The sequence below is a fragment of the Morchella importuna genome, assembly GCF_003444635.1.
Source record: "Morchella importuna strain M04M26 chromosome Unknown Morimp01GS014, whole genome shotgun sequence".
Taxonomy (NCBI): domain Eukaryota; kingdom Fungi; phylum Ascomycota; class Pezizomycetes; order Pezizales; family Morchellaceae; genus Morchella; species Morchella importuna.
In genome coordinates this window covers 738941-760604 of record NW_025763411.1, presented here as the reverse complement: position 1 = coordinate 760604, position 21664 = coordinate 738941, and the positions used below count along the sequence as shown (strand labels likewise).

Genomic DNA, 21664 nt, shown 5'->3' with positions numbered 1-21664 from the left:
TAAATCTACCACTCACCTGATACTCAACCCGAAACCCGTTATTCCGGACACCTCTAATCTCCTCTCCATCTTTCCCAGCCAGCAGCGAAGCTACGGAGAATTGTGCGCCGCTAAAGTAAACACAGTACGATCCACGGCATGCATTAGGTACTGCATCGTCGTTCCGGAAAAGCTACCATACCGATCCCCCCCTTCCCCCCAGATGTACCTATCTGCCCATGATATTAGGTTACCGTACCGTCAATACAGTAACTCCCTCCCACTATATACGAATCCTCAATAACACGATACGGTATAGTGTATTGCCGATTTCCCGCGCGGTGTGTTTTTGGTGCAAGAGCTCATTTACCGCATCATCCAATCCAACCTTCCCGAAAGATTCCCCATTTAACAAAGCGCAATTTCCCCCCATATGAGGGGCTCGGCCGCCGGCCGCGGGAGGACTTTATCTATCTCCCACCCCACCTAGGTATCTCTGCTAGTTTACTCGTCAAGTGGCAAGAATTGAGATAATTTTGTCTGGTAAGAGCGAGTGTGTATATATAGCAGCATCAGCACGTTACTACTGATGGCCCCGGGAGGGATACATGTAGAAATCAGCTGTCATGCTCATCCTCAGCCGCAATATTGCTGATGGCGCCACATCCGCGCGGCAGGGGAAGGATAAGCAGGGCAGTAGGGCAGGGTCAGGGATGTTCTGGCCAATTGGAGGGGCGGCCGTTACCTGTCATTTCAAGTGCTGACGCTCCCCGCAACTTCTTTTGAAGATTGTTTGTTGTGTTTGTTTGTCTCCTCAGGTATATTGGCCTATCATCTATCATCTCACATAATCTGCTGGCCTCGGCCCAGTCAGTAGAGTATTCGCAACGCCGCTTAACTAAATTCGCAGTACGTACCGAGTTCGCGCTTTTATTGGCCTGTTGTAGCCGTACCGAGCCGAATAAACGGCCCACTCGCCTTCACCTCCCCCTCCCCGGCCCGCCCTTGCTTCTCGAGCATATGTAGGATATTGAATATTCAATTTGAACTTCCGAGCCTCAAAGTAAGGGATGGGGTTCAAGAGGCATATTTTCTTGGACTGTTGAAAGTGCAATACTATATCAATACGAGCAGCGAGTGGTACCGTGGGTGGTGATGTACTCTATGTAGGATCCATGACCCATGGCTCAACCTGCATATGATGCCGCTCCAATATCCATGAGCTAATATATGCAACCCTATCTACTCGCCCTAGATAGTACATATACCGAAAGAAGATTATAACCTGGGGTGCGTTAACAATCAATGTTCCCTTGCAAGGAAGCGGTGGATTTACTGGGTAGCGGTGGTAGCGGTGGTAGTGGGTTCCAATCCAATTAGCTCTTCGGTCACCACGGGTTCCTTTACCCAAGCGAAGGAAGATGTAGAAGCACAGGCCTACGTCATGCATAGTATGTGTGTATTTCTCCACATTTGATGGAATTTGGGTGTGGAAATAACTAAAAAATCTGAATGTGATGTGTGGTTGTCAGCAACTTCCAGAGACGGCCAATTCCAGATCTTTTGACAAGCTTTGCACGCCAGAAAACATACCTGCACAAATTTGTGCTTTTCAACCAAATGCAGCTCGGCCGCAGGTGTTTTCCAGTTGACTGTACCAGGAACAGTAGATATGCAATGCAGGACTTATCCCCTCGAAAACCAGGTCGACAAGTCAAATTCGCACGTGCGCTCTTCAAACAAGTGATATTTCATGTCCAAACCACACCACTATCGCGCAACATTATATCGCAAGATCTATCCCAAACCTACCCTATTTTTAACTCGCCGAGGGCGGTTTAGGATTCTTCATTACGGGCCCGCATCCGCTTCTTCTCCTTTTCCAGAAGGACTTTATAGTGACGTTATATGTACGGTAATTGCCAGTGCGCGCGCCGAGTTTCAAGTAAATAGTAGGGATATAAAAAGAAAGTAGCCCTATAGCATTGCAAGTATCGCGCACACGGATAACCACTGAAGTAAGGGAAGTATCTGTATGTACTGTTGATCAGTTCAGTTCAGTATGACATTGTGCATGTAGTAACCCTTACACGTGCGCGCCAAATACTACCGATGTTCGTCAAAGTGAGCCCAAGATATGTAGTTGGGGCTCTCTCTTCTCTGGCCAACGTGTAGCTAGTGCCGTTTCATGTTACCCAGGAAATTCCGGAGCTTAACTTCTCAAGTGCGGATCTCGAGCCCAAAAGGTGCTCAACGCACCACCGAGGTAAACGGCGACTATAAAGATCTGAAGAGCTAATTTAGGGAGCCGATATCAATTATCAATAGAATCTGTAGAGTGTGGAGATAGTAATTGATGATAGAATTTACTAGACCGTGCACAAAATAGCAGTGGATTTCCAATTGACCAGTAGTTTTATTGAGTTTACTGTTTTTAACGCGCGAAACATACATTCTGTTGGTCGATTTGTGATCATACAATTGCAAATGGCTGGTGGGTCACCAGACGACCTATGCTTCACAGCAGAGAAACTTCACGAACCAGTGGATAAAGCGTGTGCGAGTCTTTGTTTCGGAGCTTTGAAGTTTGGACGAGATGCCCACCACTCATGTGTACATATGAGAAGCTCCAGAGAGATGAGACTTCTTCCAAATCGTCATAGGGAACCATGTGCTCCATAGGCATCATTATTGTAGATCCTACGTATTTCTTCCTTTGTCCCGTGTCGACGTTGAAAAAATCACGCAATATTTCTCACACAGGGTCCGGAACGTTTTTTGCGTGCGACATAGACACCTGGATGTCGTGTCTTTTCATTTGCATCAATATACCAGATCTTCATCAAGCTCAAGGCCCCGATGTCAATCAGTCTGTGGTGTTCAATTCGATTGCCGAAGATTTGTTTCTCGGAGTGGTATGATGCTTTGTCTCTGCACTGTCATAGGTAGGCCCTTAATTCTTCAGTCAAGTCTTCATCTCTAGATCAAGGCTCGCCAGACCGTTGAGCTTAGCTAATTAGTTCTCTCCTCGTGAAACACACTAAGTCAAACAAATTCTGCCCCTAACGGTCACGGTAAAATAGTTCTGGATTCGCATCCCCACACCTTCCATCTTGGTGGCCTTGCTCCGGGAAACGTAAGCAGACAGGGCAGGACGAACGAGCCCCTTTGTTGCTCGCTCGATTCCTTCAGTGTGCAGCGCAGTGCGTAGTGAACCGAGCCTTTCCTGTTCGGTCCGATGGGTGATTGGATATGATACGATCCTGGTTCCTGGAACAGTGGCTATCGAAAAACCTTCTACCAACTTATCAGCGCGAGATTCTTTCGGCCCGACGAAGAGCGTTGCATGAATGTGTAATTTCATCTGCTTAAGAAAGCATTTTCTCATTCTTATGATCACCACGAACTATACCGTCCTCGAATATCTCTGGGGTCGAAGTAGGAAGGAAGTTTAGCAAAAAGTGTTGTCGTGAGACCCGGTGTTCGCCCCGAGAGATCCCATTGGACAAGAGATGAGGCGTGTACTAGTAGGCCCAGTATTATGGTGCTGGTTCAAGACATCAATCAATCTTTATCCAGTGGTAGCTTCGCCGGAAATACCCTTTCGGTCCGTCCCAGCGCCGGAAAAGAAAAAGGAAAGATGAAAGGGGTATTGCTAATTCGAGCGACAGCGGGAAGGTTGGCTTGAAAGGAGATTATGCTTGCGAGATAGACTAGCCTTGGCCTCGATGTGGACTGTCTAAAAGTTTGCATATGGCATATGGTTCTAGACTTTGAGGCAGTAATGAGGTTGACGATGAGAAGAGCAGAACAGTTGATGGAGGGCGACCTTGTGATGGAGATGAGCGGGGAGTATGCACCTAACATATGTAGAAGGGATCACGGAGCTACTGGCGCCGCGAGTAGGAAGTCAGATTAAAGTATTTCGGTTTGCTTTTTTAGTTTTCGATACGAGAGGCGACGTTGATCCTAACAGATACTACTACCGAGTACATACACGCTCTATGTCCACTTGTTACTCTAATCACCCATGGTAAAGATTATCGGCGATTACAATTCTTCAGGGCTACTGTAAAGTATGCTCTACTAACATTTAGCAGCTATATTCAGTAGCATCTTGGCAAGTCAAGACAGATGTTTTGAAGGATTCTTTTAGATTAATCTCCGTCGGTGCAGAATTAGACTCTGGCTTTAACTACCTAGCGTGAGGTTGGAGGTGGAGATGCCTCTAAGTTGCCGAAGCATAAGTGTTAAGGGATGAGCAACCACAAGTGAAGGGTCTCAGAAACGTGACCTGACTTGCACCACAACCACAACCACCTTCGCCGCCGCCGCCATAAGCCGGGACGTAGCGAAGAGGAGGGAAAGAGGCAGGGAAAAACAAAGGGAAGGTGTGAAGGAACGACAGAAGCTTAAACTAAACAGGACTCGCTTCAGTAAGCTGCTGGCTGTAGCTCCCCCCAAGAAACAACAGCTGCAGGGGTGTTGTCGAGTTCGGACAGTTGTGTTGGATCAAGCCCAACATCATTCACAAATGTGGTGCGCTTTTTCTTCTTAAAACCTCGATACAAGATAACCATTCGCCGCCGAAGTTCCTCCCAGGATGCATGAGTGATATTAACTTACTTCATATGCTACTACTGTTTCCGGTCGGAGGATGTAAGCCATTATGCTCTAGAGTACATGTAGAGCACCTACATGGTACCTCACTCGCCATCAGATCAGAGAGGCGGTACAGACAGAGCATCTCGTCGTCACGCGGGAATCCATTGTATCAGCTTCAAATCGTGGTCTAAATCAGGGTCCAATGACATGTTAAAGAGGAGTCTTTTGAGCCGTTGGTTACCCGTCTGAACTCTTGGTAGTCTACTTATTTCAGAATCGCATGATGGTGGAGGAAGGCTTCTCTCCTCTGTGTCAACTCGCCGAACACCTGTTGGATAGGTTCGAGTCAAGCGCCCTGAGATCTTCAGGTTCCCTCAATGAAGCTCCTGATGCATGTAGTTTAGCTCGCCCCCACACATGCCGCCCCTTGCTCATTTACCGGCACGAAATAGAGAGGTCAACAACAACTCCTACTAGGTACCGTAGGTACCTGGTCAACTTACTGCCAGGCACTGGGGTAGTAATAACCCATGAACACTCACTTGAGATGATTCTTCTTTGAGTCGGTGCGTGGAGTAACCGGGTGGTAAAGGAACAGATTTGGATATGAAGCCTTCACAGGTTAGTTCCGAGCAACCTCAGCACGGGCAGCAGAGAAGTTCGACCAAACCTGGCAAGGGATCTCCAACCAACTTCTCCCCTTGAGGAAATATCTAACCCTTCTGAGGATAGAGCCAAGATGCTACCTTCAATTGAGGTGAGTTACTCTACCATACAATAATGCGTGAATCTCCATCTCTCATCTCCATCCCCCATATCATCCTGGGCTTTGGTGATTTGCGTAGACACCGCTCTGGCCATCCCGCGAATCTGTTTTATTATTGAATAGAGGGAGAAAAAGTGGGCGAGGTCCTTCCATTCATTCGTTCATCTTATCACTCTTGCCCTTGCCTCCACTTCTTTTCTCGAAGTCTTGAACGCACAAGCCTCGACGAACCCTTCTATGCTTCCCTTCTTGTTTTGGGTTTATATCGATTTCCAGCGGTTCTCGTTATTGTTAATCTAATCGCCTACCTGCCCCCGTTCTTTTCAGATCATCGGTAGTTCTTCCGAGTCTTCTTCCTCTTTTCTGATATCCCGTGCATACGAGTACATAGCAAAGTTCGTCCCTCAGATCCAGGAGGTCTTCTACCCCATTCCACTGATTTTCCCGACAGTGACAGCATTCCTATTCATTCTTCCATTCCCTTGATTTACATTCTCGAGGAGTAGAGAAACGAGAAAGAGATAACTACTCACAATCGTGAGGATTTGGGGGAGTGTTGTATGTTACGGCCGCGAGGACTGCAGGTTTCCGTGTCTATTCGGCTACTTTTCTACCCACTGCATGTGTAGAGAGCCTGGCAGCTATCACTACAGCACCATTCGGTTACCGGCTTCCGTCTTTTACTGGTTATCAAGAGCTTGTAAAAGGGTTCGTCTCCTGCATCCCCGCTGCTTTGGGCCTTTTTTTTTTTCTCTCTTCTTTTTTTTTTGAGGGGCTCGTACTTGATAGCAAGTTACTTACTCTTCGGCGCCCAGGTTACTTGCTGAGCGACGTTACCTCTCATATACATCGACGCGTGACGGATTTTGTCCCTGGCTTGGATTTACAATTGGACTTATTACTAGCCATCAATCCAATTTGGGATGAGCAGCAACGATTTATAACATCATCGAAACGAAAAATAATGACCATGGAAGAAAACCGTTATTCAGGACACGAAAGTGTTTATGTGGCACCTTTACGTATACAAAAACCTAAGAGGACATCTAGCAATGCATCACGAAAGTCTCGCCCTCGAAGCCATCACTCGAGAAATCAGTCTCAAGGAACTCAATCTCAATCATCACATCAACAGATGACGCCACCCCCAACACCTAGTACATCCCAAAACTCTCTTACTACATCAGAAACAGAAACAAAAATAACAAACATACGCTCCTCTACTTCTACTCCAGCATTTAAACCTTTCGTCAGAGCATTTTTCCCATTTCATCCAACATTTTCAGCAGACTCTTCAACAGTAACACTCCCACTTAACGCTGGTGATTTAATATTAGTTCATTCGATACACACGAATGGTTGGGCCGATGGAACAATGCTAAGTTCGGGGGCTCGGGGATGGTTACCAACAAATTACTGTGAAGAGTACGATTTAGACCAGATTCAATTGGCTCTAAAGGCCTGTATGAACTTATTTGATCAATTCAAGACGGGAAATGCAGGAGGTCCTAGACTTAGTCAAAGTTTGGTAGGGGATGTTGTGGCTGGAGTTAGATATTTACTGGTAGGTTCTTTCTAGAAGCTACGAAGCTTAACACGAATAGGCTTCGATTTATTCCAAAGTGAACATTGTAGAGATTATGCAATATAGAAGAATTTGAACGAACAATTCTAATAGCTTTCATTTAGGAGAGCACTCAATGTCTTACACGAGAAGCAACAACTGTCAAAAATAGCAATATCATCCGCAAATCACGAAAGGTACTATTGACTGAAGTCTCCCACTTAATCAAGGCCGGCAAACGATTACCTGGGCACTCTGAATACCACCTTAACGAAGGCTCTCTGGAGGATTTGTTGGACGAAATAATCTTGCGAACATTTAAGATTGTTCTTCGTGGTGTTAAATTCTTGGATAATTGGATTGCTCTATTTGGTTTCGATAATGAGATTGACGAAGAAGACGACGCAGAAACAGAAGATGCTGTTCCACCTACTCCACCGGCAGATACAACCACACACAATTTAGCGAGTAGATCGTTACACACAAATTCGGAAACAAACCCTGGAACCGACAGCGATGAGGGTAGGCCGCGATTGTCGGCCCGTGATCAGCAAAATAGATCGACATCCCATGATGTGACCAGCGGGAGGCAAGATTCGCATCCTCTCCCTTCAACGCCTTGTTCACAGACGCCACGCGCTGGAAGCCCATGCTCACAAGGCGATCGCAGCACTGGTAGCCAGTCAAAACCTGTCTATGCGTTGGCTCGTTTAAACACCACCCACGACATCCTTCTGTCCTGGCTTGGATCATATATGGGTGGACTATGCAGCGAAGCTCGACTTACGCCTGGACTCCAACGTTATCAACTACATTCACTTACTGCAGCACGTGATCTTCTGGAAGTTGTTGAAGCAATCTACGCGCGAGATACAAAGGCAGCAGCTCTAGCGTCAGCTAAAGACGCCATGTACGGACGCATGACAGCATTGGTATCGGCTGCCAAAGAAGTTGTAGCTGGAAGGATAGAAGAATATGAAGAAGAAGGAATCATTATACCTGATAATGGAAAGAAGTTGATGGATGCTGCAACAGGCTGCGTTCGTGGAGCTGGTGAATGTGTAGCAAAGTCAAAGTTTGTTATTGAGAGGATAGGCGATTTTGAATTAGATTTGGGTTCATTCGGAGCTGGACTTGGGATATCGACTGCTCCGGCGTCTCCGGCACTCAATGGTTCATTTGGACTTGCGCAAACGGTAAAGGCAGAGGTTAAGCGGGAATCGATACCTCCGCCACCCACTGTGCCAGAGAAAATACCTCCACCAGTTCCAACAAAAGAGGATATTAATGATCAAAAGCCTCTTCCAACACTCCCGACAGAGGCCACTTCGACTGACAGCGATAAGACTATCTCTGCAGAAGGCTATCCCTTTCCTATTGTTCCAGAAACTAAGGCAACTCCACCTGTTAAGCCAGAATCCCGGCGATCTTCCACCACATCACTCTTGCCTCCATTGCCTCAATTGACTCCTTTGTTGACACAGGGTGAATACACACGAGAAGCCGATGAGAAGGCCGCTCAAAAGTCTGCGAGAGCTGATAGCATTGGTGCTGCTTCATGCACCGCTACTGACTGCACCGGCTCAAGCAGCATGCGATGCTCTGAATTCAGTCTGTTATCGCAAACCTCGACTCGTGCAACAACTCCAGAGCCTGCCTCATCTACTAGTATTGCGACACCACTTCTCAATCCCGAGCTATCTATGATTGAAAGACAGATGTCTGTTGAGAGTAGTGTGGCGAGCTTGTCCTCCATGGAGAGGTGTCACTCGGAAGATTTGGCATTTAACAAAGATGGCCAAATCATTGGCGGAACTCTTCCGTCGCTCGTCGAGCGATTGACAATTCATGATTCAACGCCTGACGCAGTTTTCGTCGCCACGTTCTATCTGACATTCCGACAATTTACGACTCCTCAAGACTTTGCTGCTGCTTTGGTAGAACGTTTCGAGGAGGCAGATGAAGGAACTGGTCTTGCATCACCAGTACATCTCAGGGTATACAATGTTTTCAAGGGGTGGTTGGAATCCCACTGGAGGCATGGTATTGATGATGCAGCGTTGGATATTATCAACAATTTTGCTTCTGACGACTTGAAATTGGTTTTGCCTGCTGCAGGGAAGCGATTAGAAGATTTGGCAAAGAAGGTTACTAAGGCGGACGGACCTCTTGTTCCCAGACTAGTATCTGGGATTGGAAAGGCTACAGCCCAAGCTCAATACAGTCTCCCCGAGACTCCTGTCCCGACACCAAACGTCACGAGGCATCAGCTCCAACTTCTTCGAAATGGATTTAGCGGTCTTGGTACACAGCCCACGATACTAGATTTTGACCCATTAGAACTTGCAAGGCAATTCACTGTGAAGGAGTCAAAAATGTTTTGCTCTATCAAACCAGAGGAGCTTGTTGCGCTTGAGTGGACCAAAAAGAATAACTCAACGGCTCCTAATGTGTTGGCAATGTCTTCTTTGTCCACCGATCTTGCCCATCTCGTTGCGGAAACCATTCTAGATGTTTCGGATATAAAACGCAGAGCTGTGGTTATCAAGCACTGGATTAAGATTGCAGACCGTTGTCTGGAGTTGAACAACTATGATTCCCTCATGGCCATCATGTGCACACTAAATGCGTCAACAATCAGTCGGCTGAAGAAGACGTGGGAGTTGGTTTCTCAAAAGACAAAGTTGGTACTTGAGAATTTGAGATCAATAATTGATGTGTCGAAGAACCACGCTGTTCTTCGTGCCAGGCTACGTAATCACGTTCCTCCGTGCTTGCCTTTTTTGGGAACATTTTTGACAGATGTATGGTTTACCTATCCTTTCTAGCTTCGTTCTCACACACTAACATTATCTAGCTTACTTTCATCGATGTTGGAAACCCCTCAAAGAGGCCTGTATCAATTGACGGCTCCACAAAACAGCTCATCAACTTTGACAAGCATGTTAAAACTGCGCGAGTAATTTCAGATCTTCAGAGGTTTCAAATTCCTTACCGCATTGCCGAGGTCCCAGAAATGCAGGATTGGATCGATGCCCAAATTTCCAGAGTTCACAACTCCAACTCCAGTGATGTGCAGCAACTCTACAGGCGCTCGCTCCTTCTTGAACCCCGTGAATCACGACAAGGGTCTATTGCTACCGAATCTACCCCGGCCCCACCTCCACCTCAACCTTCAGTCGCCCAAAGAATCGATTTGTTCGCGTGGGCACATGCCTTCAAGCAACAGTCATCGCAGCCAACAACGCCTAGCTAAGGCCAGGGAACTAAGAGCGACACCTATAATTATTCATGGGATCTCCCAGTTGGACTTTTCAGTATATTTCTACTGGAGTTAGCTATTGTTTTTTCAAAAGCTTCCTCTCTATTCTTTTCTTCCGGGACATGTTTCCCTCGTTATATTGAGCCACTCATAATGTGGCTTTAAATGGACATTCTTGACATTTTCTTCTTGTTTTATAGTCTATTGGTTTCTTTTTCCTTTCTTTTCCCCTTTGATTTACCTTCTATTTCTATCTCCTTTTATTTTTTGACGGCGTTTTATGTGTACTTTTGGGTTTTTTTCTCTTCGAGCAGGTTATTTCTGGAAAGCTGAACAGTGCAAAAATGGCGAGGGGGTTTTTTTTTTCCTTGTCATTGGTGCGGTATTTTCTTTTGGAGTTATGTTGTGTGGTTTTCTGTTTTTTTTTTTTTTTTTAGTTTTTTCCCTCTCCTTTACTTGAGGTTTATTTATTCCAACCTCGTTGAGATTTCCATTAGTCGGTCCTCCAAGCTGATTTCTTTTCCTTTCTGCCCATCTATCCTTGGTTGACTGATACTGCTACTCTACCACTCCTTATTATCAGGGTTAGTCAGGGTGGCGGCCTGTGGGCTGTATATAATCTTTAGTCTTAAGCAGTATGTATAGTATACTGCCTTATCATCCGGCCTTCCTGGCCGGGTGATATATGTTACGGTTGTTCGTTCCGGAGCAGACCCCATCCATCTCATGATGTTTTGAGAAGCTCGATATCTCTTCCTGTTATGTTCCCCCCTTTTTCTTGTTCTTTTTTTTCTTTGTCATTACGACGCAAGGACGCATGCAGGTCCCGGGAAAAGAGGTCCTTCTTTTATGATGATGGCTTTGGTAGATTGTTTGTGGCGGGCTGGCTTGTAAAGGGTGTAGATATCATGGACAGCCGCCCCCGCCCCGCCCCGGTGGAGGATATTTTCTTTTTTATTATCTCCTTTTTCGTCTTTTTTTATTTTATTTTATTCATTTATTTTGCTGGTTGGGCACGTGGATTGGATTGGCTATGGATGGGTGGATGGATTGCATTTGGGGGGGTGGGTTGGTGAAGAAGGTAGAGATAGATGGAGTAGGGTAGATACTCTATTGAAATATGAATTGATTTGGAATGAGAAGGTTGCGGTTCTGTGCTGTGTTTATGATTGGTTACTATATGTTGAGTGAATTCCTTGAGGGGATTCTGAGCATATATATACTTATTGTAGTCTATGAGACTGGAATATTGAATGTTGTAAAAATACCTCCAATTGCAAGGCAACATGCCTGCGAGAAATAAGAGGCAGCATCTAATGCAGGTACTAAGGGATATCTCGCACCAATTCACAATCCAAAAAAAACGTTGTAGGCCTCAACTTTCCGGGCAGGACCTCATGCGGGTATAAATAAATGTTTACGTTGTGCATAACGTTATTTAAACCTAGACACACCGGCACTTGCACTCCCAATAGAGAGTCGGGCTCGCAACGTGTTTATCACGACTTTGTTAGTTATAAAAGGAGCCTGTTCCTTCTTCTCTCGTTACTTCTTCTCTCGTTGCTTCTCCTCTCGCTACATCTTTAATTCAATCATACAATTCGATTCTATTCCGTCTCGTATAAACTCGCGACCTGATCAACAAATACACCATGCCTTTTTCTTTTTTCTTTTCTTCTCGAAGTTCGGTGTGTAGTACTTTGCTCTAAATAAAGTGTAAGAATCCTCCTAATTTCAGCTGTGGTTAGTGTGGCTAGATGTACATGTAGTGCTAGAAAGTACTAATAGTCTGCGGGACCGATATATTGCAGTACATACATGTATCTACCACGGCCGGCGGAGGTTTTTGAATCAAAATCAAAACCATCCTATCACTCGGCCTATTGAGAACTCCAAAAACACCAGAAGCAGTGCCGGAAAATAGTCTATTTTACTCAGCTCGATCGATCGATCCCAAACCCTTAAAAACATCTACCGTGTAACTTCACTCTCCACCCTGCATTGCTAGAAATTATGCACTTTATCCCACCTTTAAGGCTTGTAGGCATGTCTCTAGTTAGTTGCAATAGCTGATTGGATCGCGGAGAATTAGTTACCTACCGCAGAAACTCGCCAACTTGATTACAGGGATTTTCCCACTGATGATTGGCTGAAAGGGTAGAGAGATCAACCTCAGATATTTCCTCTAGAAGGTTAGTTTCATTTGGTACCAGAGTAAACTTCGCCAGTTTTTACGGGATTGGTAATTAGTAATGCAGGTAGGCCATGTCCGTCTTCTTGGCAAAAGCGTGGGGTTTAATGATATCATTCGCCGGACAAGTCCTGAGGGTGGAGAAAGCTGTACCTACTATATAAATACTGATAAGCCCTCCAAGATGTCTTCATACAGATAAGGTCTCCGGTCACTCAGGTCGATAGAGTACCTACTGCGCTTATTATTACCTGCACCACTAACGCAGCCCGCCCCCCCCCCCCCCATTGTCGTATCCACACCACCACATGCTCCACCGCACCCTCAAAGCCATGACCGCCCCCGCCCTTGCCAGCACCATCACCGTTAGTCCGCTCCTCCACATTAACCCTACTCACGCACACATATACCAGAGAAAGCAGCCCTAACCATCACCTTCCCCCTAGCTCCCCAACAACCGCCCCATCCCGCGCATCCACCTCGGCGTCTACCAGACCTCCGGCACCTCCTGCACCGCCGCCGTCACGCACGCCCTCACCGCCGGCTACCGCGCCATCGACTCGGCCGCCTGGTACTACAACGAGCGCGAGGTCGGCACGGCCATTACTACCCATCCTGACGTCGCCCGCGAAGACGTCTTCTTCACAACGAAGCTGCAGAACAACGAGTCGTTTGCCGCCACAAAGCGTGCGGTGGATGAGTCGTTGAGGAAGAGTGGGCTTGGGTGGATTGATTTGTATTTAATGCATAGCCCGTATGGCGGCAGGGAGAAGAGGAGTGAGTGTTGGAGGGCTGTGGTGGAGTGTGTGAGGGAGGGGAAGGTCAGGAGTGCGGGGGTCAGTAATTTTGGGATTAGGCATGTAGGTTTTTCTTTTGTCCCCCGGGGAGGAGTGGGTGCGTGGGTGGTGGATGCTGAGTGGTGGTGGTGATGGTGGGGGGTGTAGTTGCAGCAGCTTCTGGAGGACTGTCCGGACGATAAGCCCATGGTGAACCAAGTCGAAGTGCACCCCTTCAACACCCAAACCGCAATCGTACGTCCCCCCCCCCCCTTTTTTTCTCTTTCATCCCCCCCTCTTTTCCCTCTCTGAAACCCCATTGCTTGCAGGTGGAGTTCTGCGAGCAAAACAACATCCAGATCCAAGCCTACGCGCCGCTCGCGCGGGCGATGCGCTTCCGCAACCCAACGATTCAGGCGCTGGCGCGCAAGTACGGGTGCACGCCTGCGCAGCTGATGGTGCGGTGGAGCCTGCAGAAGGGATATGTGACGCTGCCGAAGAGCACTAAGAGGGAGCGCATTATTGAGAATGCGGACGTGGACGGGTTTGTGATTGAGGAGGAGGATGTGGCGAGGATGGATGCGCTGGATGAGGGGTTGGTTACTGGTGAGTTTTTGATCTTTGAATTGGGTGGGAGTGGTGGAGTGGGGTGAGTGATATGTTGTGATTGGGAGGCTGACTGCTGGTGTAGATTGGGACCCAACGGATTGTGATTAGTGCGGTTTGGGGGGAGATTAATGGGGGTGTGTAAGTATTAGGGGGGACGATAGATGTAGAGAAAACATATTTCTGGCTTTCACACTTTGTCACTCGGATATTCCTCTTCTCGTGAAGCATTCGGCCTGGATTAGGCATCGTGGGTTAGGGTTATCCCGACAAAAGTGGAATGCTTCTGACTGCAGTGTCGTCATCCATCTACATTTACAAACGCGGAATTGCGTCAAAAGGCCCCCGCGTAGATAGATAAGACCTCTCTCTCCCTGAAAAATTTGATCTCTGCCTTTAACAAATTCCCCATTCCATCGCAAAGTATTTATTTTACTACCAGCAAAAAAAAACGAAATAATAATATATTACAAAATGCACACTGCCCCCAAAGTCCCCTCCATTTCCGCCCTCCTCCTCCTCCCCCTCCTTCTCCTCCTCTTCGTACAAACGGCCACAGCCCGTCCACAGCTCATAGTACCCGGCATCCAGGACGACCCCCCGAGCAGGGCGCCAAAGTGCAAGGCGATGGAGGCGGCAATGAGTGACTGCTTCAAGGGCACGCCGTACCTGATGAACGATCTGGAGGTTGATGAGGGCAGGATGAGGGAGTGTGTCTGTGCGAAGGAGAGCTTCACGCCGGGGATTGTTACTATGTGAGTTTGTCCCGGGGGGGGGGGGTCTAGTTCTATTTTAATTCCCGCTGATCGGGTGGGATGGCTGAGTGGCTAATGGGTGGTGTTGTGGTGTAGGTGTACGGGGGATCCGAATACTTATGAGGAGTTGTGCGGGGAGGGGGCGTAAATGGACCGTGGAGGGGCTGAGAGTGGGGGAGGGAGAGAGTTGAGATGCGGCGGTGACTTTCTGGCTCCGCGGTGGTTTTTTGTTGGAGCTCTGGGGCTTTGGAGTTTTTGGATTGGATACATGTATGCAGCTGGCCATGTACCAACATGTACCCCAGATATGTGTATGTGTACCACAGTAGCGTAAATACAGTATCTGGTGCTCCATGTCATTCCAGATTAAAGTGCAGGACCTTTGGTTATGACATCTACTCTACGGATCTAGAGCTTTATTTAGAGCTTTATTTGGAGAGAGAGAGAGCTTGGCGCACCGTTTTGATTCCACTTTTGATGCCAGGCCCGAAGGTTTGATTTATGTACCCGTTGACTAGACCACCAAACAAACGCTTCCCACAGACCACACGCTACGATCGAAAGAAAGAAAAAAAAGATTGGGATTGGGGTGTTTCGGTAGGTACCTCATTTACGAAAAAAAAACAATGGGGTGCCGAAACGAAAGACAACCTCCGAGAGCTACATGTAGCTAGATAGCTGCTGCGCCCTGATTGCGAATTGGGATGTCTTGCTTGTGGGGGAAATGATGGTTGTTGTTTGTTTGTGGGCGGACATGACTCCCTGTTCTGTCTCGATCTCTTTTAGTTATTCCTAGGTACCTACCTACCTACCTACCTACCTACCTGCTCTGTACTGTGTGGTGGGGTAGAGGGGAGTGGAGGGGAGCTGGAGATAGCTACTTGGAGAGCTATGTAGCTAGGTAGGCAGGTAGAGGTAGAGAGATGTATCTATGATGATGGTTTTGAGAGATTGGATTGGGAGAGCCAGGGGTCGAGTCTTTCTTCAAAATCGCCAATCATGTCATTGAACCAGAATCAAAGCTCGATAACCGACCGGCGCCAATGCTCTCTCACCACACGAGGGGAGGGCATTCCCATGGAAGCGCCTAGACTGCATACATACATACAATGGATCTCTCTGCCTCTTTCTCGTTCAAGGCCCAGGGGTGCAGCCAGCACAGTACCTGAAAACACGTGCACAGCAAACAACGGGGGACAAGAGAAAGCTACAAGCTAGATACAGCACACAGCGCACAGCACAGCACAGCACACAGCAACTTGGCACGACGTTTGGCAGTTTTGTTTCTCTCGAGCTTACCCTTACCCTTACACACACACACCTCCCCCTTCTTCTTCTTCTATTCTGTCTGTCTGTCTGTCAGAGCACACACACCCTTCTTCTTCTATTCTGTCTGTCTGTCTGTCTGTCTATCACGTCTGCCAATTACTCTGTCTGTCAGACACACACCACGCACGCATAGATAGATTAATCCAATTCCACTTTGAATCACGAGCAGCAGACGCAGCAGCAGCAGCAGCTGTTGCCCTCGCACTACACCCTCGCACCACACCACACCCACCACACCACACCACACCCACCACCATGGATCCTCGCTACTCCCAAGACGGCGAACGTTACACCCCCCCTCCCACAACCTCCACCTCCTCCTCCGCCCGCCAATCCTTCAACCGCTTCCGCGACTCAGTCCCCACCCGCGTCTCCACGCTCCGCTCCCAGATCCAAGCCCTCCCCGACCGCTTCCCCCAGGTGACAGAAACGCTCCACAACATCCCCGACAAACTGCAGTCCGTCCCCGCGCGCCTGCAGACCCTCCCAGACAAGCTCCAGACCGCCGGCAGCTTCGCCCAGGAGCAGCTCGCAAAGCTCCCCTCCCGCCCCTCCTCGCGCGGCTTCTCCTCCTCAAACTCCGCGCCAACATCCCCCGTGTCAGACTACTCGACGACGTCGTCGTCCTCCGCGCCCGCGTCCACGTCCACGTCCACGTCCACGTCCGCAATGGCAATGCGGGCCCCCGGCCCCGACGACCCCGCGTACGACGCGGCGCTCGCGGCGCTCGCAGGGCGGATCCTGTATCGGTCCGGGTACGACCACGAGTCGGGCGGCCCGCTGCTGGTGCTGTGCGCGGCGAGCTTCCCCGATGCGCGGCAGGTCGACTATAACAAGCTGCTGCCGTACGTGTTGGGCATCATCCCGTCCGATGAGGAGCTCGGCCCCGAGGAGCACGGCGGCAGCTACTCGGTTGTGTTTTTCTCGGGCGGCGGCGGCATGCCCGGCACGGGGGGCACGAATAATGGTGGGGCGAGTGTGTCGCAGGGGAATAGGCCGTCGTGGGCGTGGACGTTGCAGGCTTATAATTTGGTTCGTTTGTGGTTTTTTTTTATATTTATTTATTATATATATGATTTACAGCTTAATTGGAGGCTAACTATGGCTACAGCTAGGAAGAGCGGTGCGGAAGAGGATCCGCAGGCTGTGGGTTGTCCATGAGAAGGCTTGGGTCCGTATTCTGTTTGAGATGATGGCCGGCGTGGTTTCTGTCAAGTTCAGGAAGAAGGTCGTCCACTGTATGCATTCCCTCCCTCCCTCTCTGCCCCATTGATTGATTTTCCCCTCTTGGACAAAACCTCCTTGGGCAATTGGAGCTAACAGGTGCCCCTCTTCTCTTCATCACACAGTGAACAGCCTATCTGACCTCGCAAACCATCTCAACATCACCACTCTCAACATCCCCCCAGTCGTCTATTTCCACGACCGCAAACTCTCCCAAACAATCACCATCCCCACCCCGCCCCCGCCGCTCTTCGGCGCCCCGCCCTTCCACAATGCCGCCAACCCACCCCGCATAGGCGAGAACATGCCGCTCCCACAATTCCTCATCGACACGTCGCGCTACATACGCTCGAAATGCCTCCACATCGAGGGCATCTTCCGCGTCCCGCCCAACTCGACCCTCCTCGACATCCTCCGCGAGGCAGTGGACCGAAAGCAGTATCTCAAACTGGACGAGTGGGGGCCACACACAAACGCCGCGCTCATAAAGCTCTACTACCGCTCTCTGCCCGAACCCATATTCCCCGCGGAATGCTACGACACGCTCATGTCCTTCACACCCGCGACCGCCGGCGACGACAGCGACGGCGACGACCACATCTTCACAAAAGTCAAGCACCTCCTCCTCGAAAGCGAGAAGGACCTCCTCCCGCCCGCCAGCCGCGCCCTGCTGCTAAAGCACCTCCTCCCGCTCCTCGCCCTCGTCTCCCAATACGCGCCCATCAACAAAATGACCCCCAAGAACCTCGCCGTGTGCATCGCGCCCAGCCTCATCCGCTCAGACGACATGGTCGCCGACGCCAAGGCGTCATCGGGCGTGCGCAAGTTTCTCGAGGTCGCAATCGAGCGCATCGAGGAGCTTGCACCGCGGCTCCCGGAGCGCCCCGGCCCGGGGCATGGAAGGCATAGCTCGAATGGCAGCTCGATAGAGTTTGGCATCAACCCGCCGACGCCGAGGGGGTCGCCGCCGCCGCCGCCGTATGCGGCGGCAGGGGCAGCGGGGGGCGTGCAGAGGAAGAAGCTACCTGGCCCGGAGAGGAGGGGCGGTGATGGGGGTGTGGGCCCGGCGAGGAAGTCGGTGGGTGAGAGTGCGCGGCCGTCGATGGATGGGCTGACACTGGTTGATAAGGAGGACCCCCCGCTGTCCTTGGCGGCGCCGATGCAGCCGCAGCAACAGCAGCAGCAACAGCCGGTGTTGACGCCCCCGCCGGTGGTGTATAGACGCGGGTCGACACCGAGTGCGTCTACGTTTACTGCCAGCGCTGCGATGCCGCCTCCCCCACCACCAGCGCAACCACAACTACAGCAACAGCAACAGCAACAGGACGCCGACGCAGCGCCCCCAGGCGGAATAGTGCTCCGCCGCAAAGCGAGTCTCCAGGCCCTCGCCGGCGGCGGCGGCAGTAGTGGTAATGGTAGGGACGAAGGGACACAGTCAAGAGGTCCGTCTGCATCCTCATATTTATCCTCACCCTCATCATCATCTTCAACCCTAAGCCCCCATAATATTAATGCCCACCCGTTCCTAACCCGCTCCCTCTCCGTCTCTGCCACCGCCCCGCCGCGGGTCGTGCGCAGGGCTGTATCGTCGTCTTTTTTGCCTTCTTCTACTACTTCTTTCCTGCCTTCTTCTGCTTCTGTTTCCCCTGCTGTAAATGCAAATGCTGCCCCGTCGTCAAGTGTCGCGGCCATCGCAGGCGAGCTAAATCGCGCTAAATTCAATCCGAACCAGAACCTACCCGCGACGAGCCTTCTGCGCGACCCCAGCCCCAGCAGCACCCCGATGGTGAGGGCAAAGACGGCAGAGCTTATAGTTGGGAATAGCGGGAGGAGCCGCTCGGGGACGCTTATAAGCTTAGTGGGAGGTGTGGGGGGTGGGGGGGATGGGAGCAGCAGGAGGAGCTCGGTGGTGGGGGGACAGGTGCCGGTGGTGGCGGTCAGGGATTTGAAGGCGCTGTATGAGGAGCGGAGTAAGACTGTGGAGGTGCTGGTGAGGACGGGGGTTAGGGGGAGTGTGAAGGGGAGGTGGAGGGAGAAGTAGTGGGAGTAGGTTCTGATGCTATGCTGATGCTGATGCTGATGCTGATGCTGATGCTGATGCTGATCTCTTTTTCCTCTCTTCGTTATTCTTTTCGTTATTCTTTTCGTTATTATTACAGGAACGAGGTTTGTTCTTGCTTTTTGTGAACCTGCTCTCTTTTTTTTTCCTGGCTGTTCTTTATAATTTTTTTTTTTTTTTACTTGGGAAACTTTGGCATTTGGAAGCGTGACTTTTTTTTCCCTCTTTTTTCGTCGCTATTCTATTCGTGGGGATTCTTAGTACTATTCATTCCATTCACTGGTTTGTTCTCTTCTTTTTTTTTTTTTTTTTTTTACCCTTCCCCTTCTCCACCCACCTACAGGCATGTTTCAAGGGAAAAAATTAGGCTTTAATCAACATGAAAATATTTTTGCTGGACTCCTGGCGCGAGCGAGGCCAGGTTATCTTCCTTCCTTTTGTTTATTCGTTTCAATCTCGCACTGCATCCCATCTACACTATACCTACCCACAACCCACAACACAACCAAACCTACACCCCCCAAGAGCAACAGGCCACAGTTACTAGCTGCGCCGTTGCTCGAGTTACTCGCTCGCGCTCTCTCCACCGGTTCAAGCTGCTAGCTTGTTATTGAAAACCGACGGCTCCCTTGTATGATTATAAGGGGGGGGCTTGTTGATGGACAGGTTTGTAGCCTGGTGAGCGTTTGGGGGCGTGGGTTGGTTGTGGTTAGTTGGCGGGGAGTGAGGGGGGGTGAAGGGGTGAGGGGGAGGGGGAGTATGGGTATGGGTATGGGTATGGGATTTGGGAGGAGACATGTAAAGGCTGCTGGTACTGGTTGAAACTTCTTTGAGCCCGCGTTATCGTTATAATTCCATAACCCGTGATGTCCTCTGGGGGGGTGTAGAGTGTCCAGTCATATACTGTCTATAGACGAAAAAAGCGTCGAAACCCAGAGAGGAGAGATCTAGCTAGAGTTGACTCCATAATTCGTGTCGTGGTTCCCTGGAAAGTTAAGTAATATAGAAATATAGATTGTCTTGCCCAATCATATATATCCCGTAAGGCTACGCTACAAAAACCCCACCGTGATCGTGATAGGGCGAGGTACTTTACTGCACGCGCTGGAGTGGGCTAGAGGATAAGGGCCTCTGCAGAGTAGATGCGCTGGACCATTTGTGTGAATTAGTGATTCTCTGGCCACTTTGGAATATGAGAAGAAGAAGTGTAGGTACTGCAGCGCGAGACGAGACGAGACGAGAGAATGCGGCGTATGTAGGTAGATGTTTAGTAATGGCGATATCTTGAGAGTTCGGGGCCGGAGTGCGTAAAGATTGTTGACTGCGGTGGTTTGCAATTGGGTGTTGTCGTGTTGCCCAGGTTCTGATTCGGTCTGGTTGGTGGAGCATAGAGTACCTAGAGTAGGTGCTGTCTGCGTGGCGATGGTGTGGGCGGATTAGAATGATAGAAGAATCAGTAGAGGGGTGAGAGGTGATGGGTGCCAGATACTTAGTTGGGATGATGCCCTCGCTCGGTGATCCGGCGATCCGGTTTTTCGGTAGCTGGGCGATAAGAAGCCGGACCATGCGCGATCACTCGACTCTAACCCCAGATCCGAGAGACGAGGGGGCACCGCCTACCACCTCGTATTCGTACAGTAAAGAGCGAGGGAAGAAAGAAGAAAAAAACAGGTACATGTAGTTACTATAAGTATTTTAAGAGTTGTGGACAAGATACGAGATCTAATTGGGGCTGTAATCCCCTGGGTTTTTCTGGTTTTATTTTGATATTCTAGTTTCGCTGAATTATTATTGAATGTACTACGCCGGTGGCCGGCAAAACATTTCACAGCGTCTAGCTGGCAGAAACGAACCTATGGCTGCCAGCCTGCATCATTTCTTGTCCTTCTTTTCTTGCTTCTATGTAGATGACGAGTGCACATAAGAAACACAAGAAAAAGAAGAAAGAAAAAACATATCGTCACCGGCTGAGCGGGGGTTGAGATTCGGATCCTCTGGTAGGAACGTAGATCCTCCCAATTAAATCCTCTGCTGCGGATTAAGATTGTTCCATTAGTGGTCAATGGAACCGGAGATTTGCTGGACTGGATACTTAAAGAGCCCGGTAGTGACATGTGACAGGCAGTTAAAGATCTCGAGAAGAACGCCGGGCCATGGGTGGTCACTCGGCCCTTTGGCTCCGCCTACCTCGTATTACCATTGGCCCGGGAAAGCTACAATGCTAGGTAAAAAATCATAGTACGAAAACTTGGGGGCTACTGAATACGGTAGTAGTAGTAGTACCATAAGCATCGTGTTTTCTTTGAGATATTTTCGGGATTCTCGATTCAATTCTAGTGATTTCATCGCGTCTTGCTGTAGGTAGCATGATGGTTACCTCTGTATGGCAAAACATTCTGCATCGCCAATGGCAAAACAAACCACCCGTGTCTATGCACGACTGCCAATCCATATCTTAAAAAACCTTACCATATCATGAAAGTTGGCCGCCTGTACTTTATTTCTTGTCCTTCTTGTCCTGCTTCAGGATGACGAGTACGAGTACACA

General features: G+C 49.3%; 5 protein-coding genes across 5 annotated transcripts; 4 read left to right on the top strand and 1 right to left on the bottom strand.

The window, feature by feature from the left end:
* Positions 1-490: 490 nt before the first annotated feature.
* LAJ45_05378 (uncharacterized protein) lies at positions 491-1429 on the bottom strand (the record flags this gene model as incomplete). The annotated part of the gene is made up of 6 exons (XM_046114949.1): positions 491-519; positions 725-831; positions 897-1078; positions 1141-1171; positions 1248-1264; positions 1316-1429. 6 exons carry the CDS (start codon positions 1427-1429, stop codon positions 491-493), a joined length of 480 nt encoding a protein of 159 aa, XP_045971986.1.
* Positions 1430-6725: 5296 nt separating this feature from the next.
* On the top strand, positions 6726-10170 carry LAJ45_05377 (uncharacterized protein; the record flags this gene model as incomplete). Its single annotated transcript, XM_046114948.1, has 3 exons — positions 6726-6914; positions 7040-9718; positions 9772-10170. The coding sequence occupies 3 exons, from the start codon at positions 6726-6728 to the stop codon at positions 10168-10170; spliced, it is 3267 nt and encodes a 1088-aa protein (XP_045971985.1).
* Positions 10171-12699: 2529 nt separating this feature from the next.
* LAJ45_05376 (uncharacterized protein) lies at positions 12700-13860 on the top strand (the record flags this gene model as incomplete). The annotated part of the gene is made up of 5 exons (XM_046114947.1): positions 12700-12732; positions 12814-13227; positions 13312-13398; positions 13473-13749; positions 13835-13860. The coding sequence occupies 5 exons, from the start codon at positions 12700-12702 to the stop codon at positions 13858-13860; spliced, it is 837 nt and encodes a 278-aa protein (XP_045971984.1).
* Positions 13861-14223: 363 nt separating this feature from the next.
* LAJ45_05375 (uncharacterized protein) lies at positions 14224-14652 on the top strand (the record flags this gene model as incomplete). The annotated part of the gene is made up of 2 exons (XM_046114946.1): positions 14224-14504; positions 14601-14652. 2 exons carry the CDS (start codon positions 14224-14226, stop codon positions 14650-14652), a joined length of 333 nt encoding a protein of 110 aa, XP_045971983.1.
* Positions 14653-16088: 1436 nt separating this feature from the next.
* Positions 16089-19098, top strand: LAJ45_05374 (uncharacterized protein; the record flags this gene model as incomplete). Its single annotated transcript, XM_046114945.1, has 3 exons — positions 16089-16865; positions 16945-17071; positions 17183-19098. The coding sequence occupies 3 exons, from the start codon at positions 16089-16091 to the stop codon at positions 19096-19098; spliced, it is 2820 nt and encodes a 939-aa protein (XP_045971982.1).
* Between the last annotated feature and the right edge of the window lie 2566 nt (positions 19099-21664).